The sequence below is a fragment of the Gadus chalcogrammus genome, chromosome 18 (assembly GCF_026213295.1).
Source record: "Gadus chalcogrammus isolate NIFS_2021 chromosome 18, NIFS_Gcha_1.0, whole genome shotgun sequence".
Taxonomy (NCBI): Eukaryota; Metazoa; Chordata; class Actinopteri; order Gadiformes; family Gadidae; genus Gadus; species Gadus chalcogrammus.
Genome location: NC_079429.1, coordinates 16,759,488 through 16,774,433, shown reverse-complemented (window position 1 = coordinate 16,774,433; position 14,946 = coordinate 16,759,488). Strand labels below are relative to the sequence as shown.

Below are 14,946 nucleotides of genomic sequence, written 5' to 3'. Positions count from 1 at the left end.
AGTTGGGGGAGGGGGGGTGGATAGATGGGGGGATGATTGGGGGTGTGGAGGGAGATGAGGGAGATCTGGGGGTAGATGGGGGAGGTCTGGGGGGAGATAGGGGAGGTCTGGGGATAGATGGGGGAGGTCTGGGGGGAGATAGGGGAGGTCTGGGGGTAGATGGGGGAGGTCTGGGGGGGGAGATAGGGGAGGTCTGGGTATAGAAGGGAGGGTCTGTTATGCAACGGGAGTGGGGCTGCAGTATATAAAGCCAGATCAGACCAGATCAGATCAGACCGCACAGGAGTGATCCCCACCTTTCTTCTTCTAGCTCAAACGTGACAACGAGGTATGCATTGTGTTTGGAACAACCCTCCACCGGTTAGATCGATGTCTCTCAGCATGTATTTACGCAAAAGCCGTTCAGTGTCTTCAAACTTTTTTTCCTGGAAACCTTCAGTTGTAAATGCAGAGCCTGGGAAACGTTTTACGCGGACTGTTTTTTTTTTTGAGTTTGGTTTGACGTTAGGACAGTCATAGTTAAGCAATCCAGTGAATTTGTGATTTAATGTGTTCTCTCTCTCTCTCTCTCTCTCTTTTTTTTTCTCCATTACTTTCCCTCCATTATTTATGTCCTCTGTACCCCTTTTTCCTCCCTTCCTTCTCAATCTTCTACCTTCTACTTCATCTCATCCATCTCTCTCTCTCTCGGTCTCTTCTATTTCTATCTCTGTCTCTCTCTCCATCTCCCCGTCTCCATTCCCTCCCTCTCCCCGTCTCTCTCCCTCTCTGTGGCGCAGAATGCTGCGTTGGTTTGTAGCGTTGTGCGCGCTGGCCGGGTGCTGGGCGCAGGACTGTCAGGTGGCCAACGTCCAGGTCATGCCGAACTTTGACCGATCCCGGGTGAGTTCCAACACACATGCTGCAGCAGTGGTTTCCAATCTGTGGCAGCCGAGCCCACGTGGTTTCAGACTCGTGCAATGTAGCTATTCAATGGCGGACTTTTGATTATAAAAAACTAAAATAATCATTTTAAAAGGTCTTATAAAAAACATACATATGACATGAAAAGACAGAATACTGAGGTGTAGCTAAAGAGCTAGGGAGACATCAATACAACAATCTTGGGTCTGAATTTTTACTTTTGTCTCTTGACCAGGTGGAGATTATATTGAAACAATATATTGAGGATCTCTACATTTTGAGTTTGCAGATTAGGAATTAAGGTTTTTAAACATTGATTAAAGATTGAATTGATCGCTTAGAACCCAAATTGTTTTTGAGACAGATAGTCAGGCAAACGGACAGACAGGCAGACAGATGGAAATCAGCTGAGACTGACTTGGGACACATCTGTGGGGGGTAGGGAATGGGACTTGTAGTTCACCTAACACACCAAAGTTGTTAAATTCGAACTCACACAAACAAAAACATAGCGTTGAAACATGCTAATTATCTTTAAATATTGTTTACGTTTATAGAACATTGGTCAAAAGAAATTGGCTAAGAAATAACTATAAGCTAGATAAGCATTTTCTGTTAATTCAATAACAAATGAAGCATTGTATATCCTATGGATTATTAAGTATTGTATAAAACTTTGATAATAAATAATGTACATTACTTTGATAATAAGTAATGTACATTACTTTGATAGTATTTGTACGTCTTTTACTAAGACACATAAGGGCGTCTCTCTCTTTTCGTGACCCTTTTACTCTCCTCTCCAGTACGTGGGAACTTGGTACGCCGTGGCCAAGAAGGACCCCGTGGGCCTGTTCCTCCGGGACAACATCGTGGCCACCTTCGCCATTAGGGAGGACGGCACAATGACCGCCAGTGCGGAAGGCCGAGTCATCATCCTCAAGTAGGTTCTTGCTACGGCAGGACGACCATCGAATGGTTTTCATGGTTCATTAGTTTGTAACTGGGGAGTAGTACTGGATAGTTCACCTCTCCTAACATGTTAATCCCCTATTCTACCCTCATGTCCTGTCTGGGATCAATAAAGTACATCTCATCTCAATTATTCATCACTCTAGCCCCCATCTCCCAAACTACCTACAACTTCTCCCTGCTACCCCATGTTACCTCTCTCTGCCCTCTCCTGCACCTCCTCACCTCTCTCGCTCCCTGTCCCCCTCCTCCAGTAACTGGGAGCTGTGCGCTAAGATGTTCGCCACCTTCGAGGACACCCCCGACCCCGCCAAGTTCAAGATGAAGTACTGGGGCGCAGCCACCCACCTCCAGACCGGAGGTAAGAGCATGTTCATACAGTCTGAGTTAGCTAGCTAACAGATAGAATGTTCTAAAAGATAGTTCTCTGAGTGTCAAGTAGCTAGGAGACTGTTAGCTAGCTAACCGTTAGATCGAAGGTTCTAGAAGATAGTTCTCTGAGTGTCAAGTAGCTAGGAGACTGTTAGCTAGCTAACCGTTAGATAGAAGGTTCTAGAAGATAGTTCTCTGAGTGTCAAGTAGCGAGGAGACCATTAACTAAATGACAGGCGCTAGCAGAGTTGACATTTGTTTAAAAAAAGAGTGATTTCTGGGTTTCAACATGCACTTTAACCCTTCCATGTATGCTCCCCGTACAGATGACTTGCACTGGGTGATCGACACTGATTACGAAAACTACGCCGTCCACTACTCGTGCCGGGAGATCGACTACGACGGCACCTGCCTGGACGGATACTCCTTCATCTTCTCCCGCCACCCCACTGGCCTGCGGGCTGAGGACCAGCGCATCGTGACTCAGAAGAAGATGGAACTCTGTCTGCTTGGCAAATACAGACGCGTCGAGCACAACGGTACGTACAGTCGCAGGCTTTCGATTTGGCAGGCGGCGGAACCATGTGGGCAACTGATATTTAATGGGTTATGACCTAACAGTTATTAAATCTATTTTAATTTAAAAGATATAGGAAATTGTACTCTCAACTCTCAAATTGATCATCAATTAACTTGCTGATTTCATGATTCATGCAAGGATGAAATTGTTATCAATTTAATTATTTAACAACAAGTAGAACTTTGTACGCGTTTCATTGTGTTGAATGTGCTTTTTCTGTTTTTTACAGGTTATTGCCAGATAGAACCGCAGGCGTAAAAGTACAAATGAACATATCAATAATATAACATTAAAGACAAAGGGGAGCTATGTCGCTGGTCAGTAATGGACAATACTCACAATACTACTGGTTGCGTGTTGATTTCTTTTAACACTTTTCACCAGCAGAAGTAGAACTTTGACCTTCAACATAGGCTTTAAGAACATTATTTCACCCGGAGACTTTCCTCCTTCTGGAATGTCACTTTACACCTCAATCGCGAGACGCGGATCTTAAAGCTCAGACATGGACAGTATATACCTAAAATACTTCTCACCCTTACTTTGTGTAGTGACTTTGTACTTTGTTCTTCTGTAGCAGTTTTGGGTCAGCCGTACTACCTTGTGAAATAAAATATTATCACCAAACTGCTTCCTGTTTAATTGCAGTGCCTTCTTACCATTTATTTTTTTTCATTTGAAAATGCCCATGCATTATAAAGGGAGGCCTTCATGGAATAACTCATTAAATCTTGTGGTTTCATTATTTACGGGAGAATGTTTGTATATCAAAAATTGTAAGGTTTGTATATCAAAAATCTAGATATAAAAACTCAAAAAGGTCGATTCTTTACCATTTAATTTAGAAATATTAGGATAATATCTGGGACAAACCTACAAGCAAGATGACTTGGCAAAGAAAATGTATACAATATTCGTCTTTCGATCAAATGTCGGTTTTCCAATCCATGAACATAAAAATCACAAGTTCATTTATACGATTTTCAGCTTTATTGCACAGCACAGTATAAAAAACCCAAACCAACCAAAAGCACTGGAGCAAAACAATCCCGACACATAACAGCAAAATATTTAAATATGAATAATAAAAAAATAAAATGTAGATATGCATGTGTCTCTTAAAGGACAATTCCGGTACAACCCCGTTCTGGTTTGTCTAGGGGGAAATAGAGTTGTTAACAACGAAATTTTGAATATTGGTCCTGTCTCGAGTATTTGGCTAATTTTGAATCGCCCCTGCCTGCTTAACAATGGCTGGCTATGGGCATTCACAAACCTGTCCTTAAAACAACCCTAAACGTTTGTTTTCAGAAATGTGAAACTCATCGAGTGGTTAGTGGTGTTCGTTGATGTTCCTCATCAAGTATCGTAGCGAAATACAGTTTCTGTCATGTTTTATTTGGCATTTTGTAAATAGGCATTTGGTAAATGCAATGGAAACCGGACCGGAAACGGAAAGGGGGGGGGTGGTTGTAGTTTTTTCACTCGGTTCTCCGTATCAACAGTACGGCTAGAACCGAGCGAAAACACTACAACCAACCCCCCCTTTCCGTTTCCGGTCCCCGGTTCATTGACAATATGCAGATTTCCAAAATGCTAAATAAAACACGAAGGAAACTATTTCGCGACGATACTTGATGAGGAACATCAACAAACACCACTAACCACTCGATGAGTATCACATTTCACAAAAAACGAAAGTTTAGGGGTGTTTTAAGGACAGGTTTCTACATGCCCATAGCCAGCCATTGTGAAGGAGGCCGGGGCGATTTGAAATTAGCCAAATACTCGAGACAGGACCAATATTAAAAATCTCGGTGTTAACCACTCTATTTCATCCTAGACAAACCAGAAAGGGGGCTCAATGTTCAAAATACCAGAATTGTCCTTTAATTCTAATCTTCCAACAGCCTTTGTTAAAAAAAAAAAAGAGAGCCAGTGCACGACAGCGAGAGAGCCAGCGCACGACAGCAGCCCCAAGGCAGTGATCCCTGGGGTCAGTCTGACCGTGCTTCGGTCTTTCCTGCTTTCTAAATCTACCTTGGTCGCCTTGGCCGAGCCCTCTGGCACCTTAACCTCTTTTCCTCTTCCCAAGAGGACTTTCACTAAGCCCCTTCCTGAAATAGTGTAATACACAGATTTAACTCCTGCCAATCTCATTGCAGCCTTAGAGGGCTGGCGGTATGTGAAGTCAAGAGGGCAAAACCACTAGTGTGGTTCTGGGCTTGGGTCACGGCAACAGGACAAGGGGCACCAAGGTTTGCTGAAGAAGCCTGAGCTTGCAGGATTTGTGCTAAAGAAAGCTTAAACAGCAAGGAGAACCTTGTATAAAATTGTTGCAAATAACTACCTGCATATTTTTTTTACAAATGGTATGCAACGTATAAAGAAAACACTGTTAAAGGCTTTAATATAAAACGCCACCCTTCATATTGGACTTGTGGATACAGTAGATGTCTATGGGCTCTAAGCATTGTATTGAAGATAAGTGGAGGAACACTGTTGGACGAGTTAGCTGAAGGTATTTCATGAGTCCTTCATGGAAACTCAACAAACCGAATCTAACGATATAAAAGACTCCCATGATGACACAAGCAAAAGATCTTCGGATCAGATTGATACCCTTGATAAGAAAAAAACAATAAAAAAAAAGCAATTAAAAACGTACAAACAAATGATCGACAATTAAAAAGGAAAATTCTATCTTTGGCAAGGACGACCACACTGCAAACACTTAACGCAGAATATTCAACCCAAATAAAATGCACTGAAACAAGCATATATATTAATCACAGAGTAGAAACTATATTACATCTCGATGTGATAGTTATGACAAATAAAGACAAAACCAGTGCTTCCAAACTTAGGAGTATAAATAAACAATAAAAAACACTTCCCTACACAGCCACCCTACCCCCTCACACATTATATACCAATGATGTACAATAAGAAAAGTTCAGATCCATGATTTTCCCCTACGGTTAAGAAGTGACAGTTTCTCCAATGCAGTTCATATCCACGATTTCATTGATCCAATGGTTAGCTAGGCAGTGACATTTTCTCTTATTAAGTTCATATCCATGATTTGATCGAATGGTTAGCTAAGCCGTGACAGTTTTTCTAATAAAGTTCAGATCTTTGATATGATCCAATGGTTAGCTAAGCCGTGACAGTTTCTCTAATAAAGTTCGGATCTCTGAAATGATCCAATGGTTAGCTAAGCCGTGACAGTTTCTCTAATAAAGCTCAGATCTTTTAAATGATCCAATGGCTAGCTAGGCAGTGACAGTTTCTCTAATAAGGTTCAGATCCATGATTTGATCCAATGGCTAGCTAGGGAGTGACAGTTTCTTTTCTAAACATTGCACCTCTGGACGGTAAGGTAGAAAACGTGGAGCAGAAGGAGGCTGCAGAACCTGGTAAGGGGGATGGTCTCTGGGGTGTGGGGGATCAGGCCAGGCAGTAGTCGATGTGGGCCAGGAGCTCTCGGTGCTGGCTGGTGGGGTAAGATGCCCGGCACTTGGGGCACTCCAGGAAGCTCTCGTCCAGGAGGTTCCCCACCCTGGACGGGGACACGGCCAGCCGCTCAAACTCCATGGTGTGGTACAGGCTGGGCTCAGAGAACCGCGTGTGGGACGGTTTCTTAGGGAAGAAAAACACGATTTTTCAATTTCATTTCAAAGTCACTTTCAGGAATCAATGATTACATTTTTGTGGAATTGTTACAACGATTGTTACGTCGACGGGTGATCTACTGATGGCATTGTGTGTATAAAATGTCATTTTTAATAAACAATCTGTACACTTACAAAGTTCTCAATGCCTCGTTTTATATGTTAAGACCCTTATTATACTACTAAAGAAGTGTTGGGCTACTTTTAGCCTTTTAAATGGTTTAAAATAGTGATTTAGTTTTTACCATAACCACTGCCCCCATTGTTCCAAGTTTATAGCGTTTCGATAGAATCGGCTAAAAACAGCCAACTGAAGATAGCGTCTACATGCGGTTTTTGTGCTTCAAAACAAACGAATGCTTCAACTCCTTATCTTACAAAACGTATCCGAAATCCATTTTACACCGAAATTTCCCTTTAACACTCTACTTATAATCAATTAAATGAATCATTATCCTGGTAAATAGTTTAAAGTTAGATTGTGCATGAATCTAACAAGCAGCAGTCACTTTTGGCAATCAAATGCTTGAATTCCAGGCTTCCCCAACAGTGAAAACAAGTAACCAAACAAGTAAATAGAAATTAACAATAATACAAAACTGAAAAAGTAAAATTGATGGTCAAATTAAGGTTTAATAAATGTGTTGGGGTTCAATGTTGTGGTAACGCTAGGTGTTCTGGTATGGGCCCTTACAGACTCCAGCCTGGTGATCTGGTCGCGGGCCTTGCGGAGCTCCTTCAGGACCTTTTGGAGCTGGTGCTGCATGCCCTGGCGGTCTAGCTTCTCGTTCTCAAAGTCCTTGGCCGACAGCTGGATCTGAGAGGGTAGTTAGAGGGAGGGAGCAGAGAGGAATCGGCACGTCAGGTCGAGTTTGAATCGCCACTAGGCAAATTCCAGGCCGTACCTTACACACTAGGGTTACCTGCTGCTCTAGCATAGCGAGCCGGCTCTGCTCCTCAGTCTGGCTCAGGATGGACTTCTGCAGCAGATTTACCTTGGAAGAGAAAAACATTCACATTAATCACACATCCTTAACCTCAACACACATCCTCAACACACATCCTCAACCTCAACACATCCTCCACATCAACGCACATCCTGAACAAACATCCTCAACCTCAACACACATCCTCAATCTCAACACACATCCTTAACCTCAACACACATCCTTCACCTCAACACACATCCTCAACATAAACACACATCCTTTACCTCAACACACAACCTCAACACACATCCTTTACCTCAACACACATCCTTAACCTCAACACATACTTAACCGCAACACACATCCTTAACCTCAACACATACTTAACCTGAACACACATCCTCAACACACATCCTTAACCTGAACACACATCCTCAACACACATCATTCACCTCAACACACATCCTTCACCTCAACACACATCCTCAACACATATCCTTCAACACATCCTTCACCTCAACACACATCCTTCACCTCAACACACATCCTCAACACACATCCTTCACCTCAACACACATCCTTCACCTCAACACACATCCTTCACCTCAACACACATCCTCACCTCAACACACATCCTCAACCGCAACACGTCCTCAATCGCAACACGTCCTCAATCGCAACACGTCCTCAACCTCAACACACATCCTCAACCTCAACACACATCCTCAACCTCAACACACATCCTCAACCTCAACACACATCCTTAACCACCTCAACACACATCCTTAACCACCTCAACACACATCCTCAACACACATCCTTAACCACCTCAACACACATCCTCAACCTCAACACACATCCTCAAAACACATCCTTAACCTCAACACACATCCTTAACCTCAACGACATATTTAAGCTCACACATCCTTAACAGTCAACGGACATATTTAAGCTCACATATCCTTAACAGTCATCCCTAACCTCAGCACTCATATTTAAATTAAACACCTACTTAGGGTTTTCCGATGCATGTTACACTCACTAGGATGCCATGTTAATGGGATTAAGATAATTTGGGAAAATTCAGCCCTTAAAATAGAGTCAAGGTTGGGCACCACTAGGTTAGGGTTAGAGGGTTAGTTAATTAACAGAGGTGGTAGGGTAAGGGGGATAAGGAACGGAGGAGGTAAGGTAAGGGGGATAAGGTTAGGGTTGAAGCATGAGGGTGAAGTGTCATGGTTCGAATGTCAGGGGCTTACGTTAGAGGTTACAGCTAGAGGGTTACAGGGGGTTTGTGGGTAGGGATAGAGAGCTGGGGTTTAGGGGGCGCTGGGTAGGGATAGAGGGCTGGGGTTTAGGGGGCGCTGGGTAGGGATAGAGGGCTGGGGTTTAGGGGGCGCTGGGTAGGGATAGAGGGCTGGGGTTTAGGGGGCGCTGGGTAGGGATAGAGGGCTGGGGTTTAGGGGGTGGTGGGTAGGGATAGAGGGCTGGGGTTTAGGGGGCGCTGGGTAGGGATATAGGGCTGGGGTTTCAGGCTGCGGTTCCGACCTGGGCCAGCAGGTCGGCAGACCTCTTCCTCTCCTCCTCTAGCCGGGTGTCCATGTCCTCTAGCTCCTCCCTCATCTTGCCCCGCCTCTCCAACGACACCATCCGCTCCTCGCTCACCACCTGCCTGAGGGGCGGGGGACACAGCCGCACATGAGCTCACCGCTCGCTTCACATTATTGGCTTAGTCATGGCTTAGCTTCGTCCCTAGATATTAACAGGAGACCTAGAGGATAGGTCCGGCCACCCCTGGGTAGGTTAGAGATCACAATGTTTGATTGTAGATCCTCTACCTGTGGTAGGTCTTTTACCTTTCCAAATGCGATTATTAGGGAATTCCTATTAAAGAATAATGAGAAACAATCCATAAGACACATTGTGTAAATAATGAATGGGTCCCGCATGAACATTAATCTAACCTTAGAACAGAGGTTGTTATTGAGTAACACAAACCGGGATCATGCATACTGCTAACGAAATAATTGGTTTTGAAATAATAATGTCATAATCGCCTGTCTTAGCCTTTACGACAAACAAACTTTGATTAATTTCACGACAGGACCGAGCTGTGAGATACTTTGCTGTGAAACTGTATTTGGTCAAACTTGCAGTGTACGACGTCTCGATGATGTACACTGAGACGAGGCGGATGGAGTCGAATCAATCAAAAAGCGCTTGATTGTGCGTCGCCGTTTAATGTAGGTCAAAGCAGGGACAGGGATCACACTAAATCTGTACGATTTAAGAAATTTTATTTTGTGCCCGGGTCAATTTAAAACATTTGAACAGTTACACAGTTGATCCAAAAGGTTTCCGTCCCCTGGCTTATATAAAAAATGAATAATTTACAAAAAGGTGCATTGTTATATGTGCTTGTGTATTATCCCCACCGGGTCCATCTGAAGGTGGTTGCGGGTGCCCTTGTCTGTGTGTGCGGTGCTGTGTGTGCACTGGGTCTCCTCCCTACCTGTTGCTGAGGCGCTCGGCCTGCAGCAGCTCCTGGCTGTGCTCCAGCTCCCTGCTCCTCTCCTTGTAGCTCCTCTGCAGCGAGGCCAGCTCCTCCTGGAGACCACACGCCTCCTCCTTCTGTCTGCGGAGCTCCTCGCTCAGGCTGGACGTCTGGCCGCCACCAGAGACACAACAGCCACAGTTTATAACCAGTGGCCACTCAAAGCGCTTTACAATACTGCCTTACATTCACCCGTTCATGCACACATTCACACACCGACGGCGGAGTCAACCGTGCAAGGCGACAGCCAGCTCGTCAGGAGCAGTTAGAGTGAGGTGTCTTGCTCAGGGGCACCAGGAAACTCTAGCTAGGAGGAGCCGGGGATTGAACCAACAACCTGCCAGTTGCCAGCCAACCCGCTATACCTCGTGAGCCACATGCCACCCTAAACAGGACCCCTAACCATCTTAGTTATTATATTGTTTTTAAGTTATGATTATCGACATTCAATGGGCACAGGATAAACCAGTTGTTAGGTTAGCCGAATGGTTTGGAGTTAGAATGAATGAATGTTTATTGCCATTTGCACAGGTACAAGACAGTACAGGCACATTGGGATTCTTGTGCGAATCTCCCCGAGTCAGCTTCTTCAATAAAAACAATTATATAAATATATATATATAAATAGGATAGCATTATAACAAGAAAAAAAATTGAAAAATATAAAAATAAGAAAGATTGACAATATTTGCGGCCTGACCGGCAGGCATCCTTGGGGGAGATACCCTAAAGTCTAACTGCTTATTAATAAAAGGTTAGAAAAAGAACATATCATATGCCGTGTACACATGCCTCAAGTTTGAACACAGATGCAGTCAAACTTTTAAGTTCTATCCCAGCCAACCCTGAATGGTTCTTCTCCACTCACCTGTTCTTTGTGTTGCTGGAGTTCCAAATGAGCTCTGGAGGCGGCCTCTCTCTGGGCCTCCAGGCCCTTCTGGAGCCCCTGCACCAGCTGGTCTGAGTGGGTCTGCACTTCTGGAAGTACTGCTGCCACCTTGGGGGCTGGGAGTACAGGTCCAGTCAGTTCTTATTACAACAGCACTTATTAAAGGTTAAGAGTCTCACAGTAGCTTCTTATCCCAAATTATACCAGGCCGCTAACTCTACAGGGCAAGGACATAAACATAGGACAATGGTTGCAAAAGGAAGGAACAGTTGTACCAAAACTCGAAGGATTATGACTGTGATGCCCCCTAGTTGTCAGCAAAATACTAAATGTCAATCAAGGGTTATGATCCTGGTCGGTTGTTTGATAATCATTTCTTCCAAACATAAAGTAAGATGGCAAATACTGTGTATTCACCAGAAATGGAACTGTCCATTATTTTTAGGTTTTAGCCAACCTTTAACAACCACTAATAAATAGGCTACCCGCCCATCTTTAAAATCAACATCTTTAGTCCGGAGCACTAATACGCCCTGGGTCTCTGAAGGAAACCAAGAGCAAGGAAACTTCACAAATGAATGGGGAGTAGTCAAAAGTCTTTGAACTGAAGGTTCCCTATCAAATGCTGATCTGCGACCGCAAACAGGGCCGACTGCCAACTTCTGAAACTTTCAAGTTCAACAAGGAACTTTTCAACCATACTGCCTTTTCTTTTCATTTTTTTCTGGATGACAACCGATCCTGTCTTCCTGACAGAACAAAGACATCCTCCGAGAAGGATAGGCTGTAGGATAATGAAGTCTCAATCTGTGAGCGCCTAGACAATGAAAGCTTTCCTGTTTCAAACTCTGACTGACAGAACATGACTCAAGAGCTACAAACTTGCAGTATATTCTTGGTTTCTCTGCATTTCAATATACCAGAGCAACACCTTTTAGCTGTGATGTTACCCTGCCTCATAGCTTTTTACTAGATTTGATGTAGTTCCTGTTACATCGTGTTGTAACTATAAGGTTCTGGGCCCCTCTCCCCACACCCATCCCATCACCTTCTGGGCTAGCCTGGCTGGTCTGGGCCAGCTGCTGCTCCAGCTCCACAGTGCGGCCCAGCACAGAGCGGACGTAGGCCTCTCTCTGGTGGTCGTACGCCAGCCACTGTTGGTTCTTCTCCAGAGCCTGAAGTACAGACGCAGGCCGACGGACACAGGCACACACGCAACATCACTAGTGGATTGTGGATGCATCATTTAGTGTAGAGGAAGGGGGGCAGAGGGATGAGTATGTGAACAAATAAATGAGAGATGAAAGCCCCATCAACAGTCTGACTTACGTCTCTGAGTTGATCGTTGACGACAGCCAGGTCTCCAGAGGGAGCAGCACCAATCTGATCAGAAATATAAGATCAAGTTAGAAAGGGACTAGTGAAGGGCCACTCCAGGGCTTTCCCTAGCTGTATTACTACTTGTTCTAAATGTCCACAGCAAGACTATTAAGCTGACACAAAATGGTTGGAGGGGAGTATAATTTGTCTCAGTCAGGAGGACAATCAAGACTAATCAACATCATGAACTTTTCAACGTATGCCAGCAGATGGATTTCAACGACGCAGCATAGGCTCAGCCTTCTGATGGCTTCAGACAACGCAGGGGGAGAGAGAGGGAGGAAGCTGTGTTGAGTGAAAGACATGAGGGAGAGGAGAGAAAGACGGGGGAGGATAGGGTTCATAGAGAGATCAGTTAAAGGTTTAGGCTAGAAGCCCCCAACCAGTAATCTGGTCACACACTACCATCTAGTGGACGTTACCTCCATAACCGACCCCGTTTTTGAACTAACAGTAGCATTAATAGTATTGATTTGACTAATTCACACCGTTCACATCTTCCTGTTTAATTTGCAACAGAAACATGAAAATTAAAATAAGAAATTAGTACCAGGCATGATGATAATGAATAGGATACGTAGGGCAAAGCCACTGCCTTCATTTTGTTTTACTTGAGCACTGTTGAAAGACATTTCGTCCTACAGGTTTTGAGTGAGCCAACTGTACTCCGCCTCCATACCATGTACCCTAGCCCCGCCCCTAGCTCCTCACATGTCCCTCAGCACCTCCCCCAAGCCCCTCCCGGTTGGGCGGCATGTGGCTCAGGAGGTAGAGCGTGTTGGCTGATAACCTGAAGGTTGCTCGTTCAATCCCCGGCTCCTCCTAGCGTGAAAGGTCGAGGTCATCCACAGCAAGACACCTCACCCTCACTGCTCCTGATGAGCTGGCTTGCGCCTTGCATGGTTGACCGCCGTCGGTGTGTGAATAAATAGGCGAATAGGTGCGGCGGTATTGCAAAGCGCTATGAGTGGCATCTTAAAGATGCAGTCCGTTGACCTCTCACCTGTGCAGTCTGTGCCTCCAGGGACCGGCAGCGGGCCGCAGTGGCGGCCAAACTCTTCCTCAGGCCATCCGCCTCCTCCGCCAGGCTCTGGAAGGCGCGGTCTCGCTGCTCAGCGTCCCGTCGACGCTGCTCCAGCTGGGCCTGCAGCGAGGCCACCACCTGGGGAGAGAGAGACACCGCCGCTGGAGACATATAGACATAGACACTGCACATACATGTAGAGATGGCTACAGGTGGAGATAGAGACTGATTTATCTGTATCTATATAACCAACCAATATCTACCCGTCTTCATTTAGAGACATATAGACACTGCAAATATAGATAGAGATTGCTATAGATATTAGGTAGAGATAGATACAGATCATCTGTATCGGTCTAACCAACCAAAAATAGGTCGCCGGGAGAGAATGGTACAGATATAAATAAAGATATGTGGAAAAAGATAACTTATTAAAGATGGGAGAAATGGGAGAGATGGATATAGGATATATGAGATATAGATAAAGATACAGAAGGTAGATAAGATAGATAAGATATAGATTAAAGGTGATGTAGAAAATCTAGAAACCCCAAACCCCATCCCCACGCGACCAAAGGCCTCTCTACATCAACATCTGAAGGTAGTTAGTCTTGCATAGACTACACATTACAAGGAATATATTGATTACAACTCGGGTGTGGGTAACCACTTTTGAATATTTAGGGTATAATGAGAAAAGGTCTGTAGAAGGGACCCCTTTAATACCAACCCAGATATCTACCAGTTTGGACGGGGTGAAATAATGACTTTAAAAGACAGAATTTCGCAACCCCCATGAAAGGATTTCGAAAGGAAGCCATTTCCCAGTGTAGTCGACTATTGTTTAAAGTTGTAGGAGGACCAATCGTATCAATCAAAACAACCAGACAGGTATCCCTACACCCTACCAAAGCAAACGGATGATTTAATGCTGAGGGAGTGAATGAGTGTCTCACAAGAAGATCTCACTCTAGTCAAGAGTAAACTGCTGTGACTTCCTGTCGGTTAAGAAGAACTCACTTCACGGAAAAAGTCTCTGTGTCTTACGATGAAGAGCTTTAAGTTTCACTTTCAGGCCCCAACACCCCTGCAACAATACCTAATGTGTGCAGGTGTGCGTGTGTGTGCGTGCGTGTGCGTTCACCTCTCCACCGCGAGCAGTGAGCTGCTGTCTGAGGACTTCCATCTCCTGCTCCCTGACCAGGAGTTGCTGGTTGTTGCGTTCCCGTAGCGTCTCCAGCGATATTATACGCTATCAGCAAACAAAAACACCCCATTGCACAACAACCAAAACACCCTCTACATTTACCCTCAAAACAAAATGTGGTGTCAATTTACCAAGTTACATTTAATTTGAAAGACTTTATGCAAGATTCACTGGGTTTCAGTGAAGCAAAACCCATCAAAATGCATATTTGTGTTTCAGTAAAACGGATGGATATGTATATCCCTCACCTCTAGGAGTTTGCTTTTGTCTAGGTCTGGGGGCTTGACATGTCGTTTGGTGAGTTCATCCATCTTCCTCCGCAGGTGAGCGTTCTCCTTCCGGACCCGTTCCAGGTCAGCCTCGGCTTGCTTGGAGGGTCCGGCGGGGACAGACTTGAAGCCCAGGCGGGTAGCGATGGTCTCCTTCGCTCCTTTAGACATGGTGGTTTGGATGTTTTGTCTA

General features: G+C 44.7%; 2 protein-coding genes across 2 annotated transcripts in view; one reads left to right on the top strand and one right to left on the bottom strand.

The window, feature by feature from the left end:
• The first annotated feature begins 227 nt into the window (after window positions 1-227).
• rbp4 (retinol binding protein 4, plasma) lies at window positions 228-4,309 on the top strand. Its single transcript, XM_056577211.1, has 6 exons — window positions 228-328; window positions 780-882; window positions 1,710-1,846; window positions 2,130-2,236; window positions 2,574-2,786; window positions 3,057-4,309. The coding sequence occupies exons 2-6, from the start codon at window positions 781-783 to the stop codon at window positions 3,083-3,085; spliced, it is 588 nt and encodes a 195-aa protein (XP_056433186.1). The 5' UTR covers window positions 228-328; window position 780; the 3' UTR covers window positions 3,086-4,309.
• Window positions 4,221-14,946, bottom strand: part of cep55l (centrosomal protein 55 like) — an 11,298-nt gene continuing 572 nt past the window's right edge. Inside the window, exons 2-12 of the mRNA XM_056577209.1 lie at window positions 14,733-14,946; window positions 14,422-14,529; window positions 13,257-13,415; window positions 12,203-12,256; window positions 11,922-12,048; window positions 10,853-10,989; window positions 9,943-10,094; window positions 8,979-9,102; window positions 7,425-7,496; window positions 7,196-7,318; window positions 4,221-6,469 (exon numbers count right to left, since the gene is read on the bottom strand). The exon at window positions 14,733-14,946 is cut by the window's right edge and continues 17 nt beyond it. Coding sequence (XP_056433184.1) covers window positions 6,278-6,469; window positions 7,196-7,318; window positions 7,425-7,496; window positions 8,979-9,102; window positions 9,943-10,094; window positions 10,853-10,989; window positions 11,922-12,048; window positions 12,203-12,256; window positions 13,257-13,415; window positions 14,422-14,529; window positions 14,733-14,924 — 1,440 coding nt within the window. The 5' untranslated portion in view covers window positions 14,925-14,946 and the 3' untranslated portion in view covers window positions 4,221-6,277. The remainder of the gene's footprint in view (window positions 6,470-7,195; window positions 7,319-7,424; window positions 7,497-8,978; window positions 9,103-9,942; window positions 10,095-10,852; window positions 10,990-11,921; window positions 12,049-12,202; window positions 12,257-13,256; window positions 13,416-14,421; window positions 14,530-14,732) is intronic.

Coding starts and splice junctions, on each gene's coding strand:
- rbp4 (XM_056577211.1), top strand. CDS start 781: ATGCTGCGTTGGTTTGTAGCGTTGTGCGCGCTGGCCGGGTGCTGGGCG. Junction 1,847..2,129: donor GGCCGAGTCATCATCCTCAA/GTAGGTTCTTGC, acceptor CCCCTCCTCCAG/TAACTGGGAGCTGTGCGCTA. Junction 2,237..2,573: donor CACCCACCTCCAGACCGGAG/GTAAGAGCATGT, acceptor CTCCCCGTACAG/ATGACTTGCACTGGGTGATC.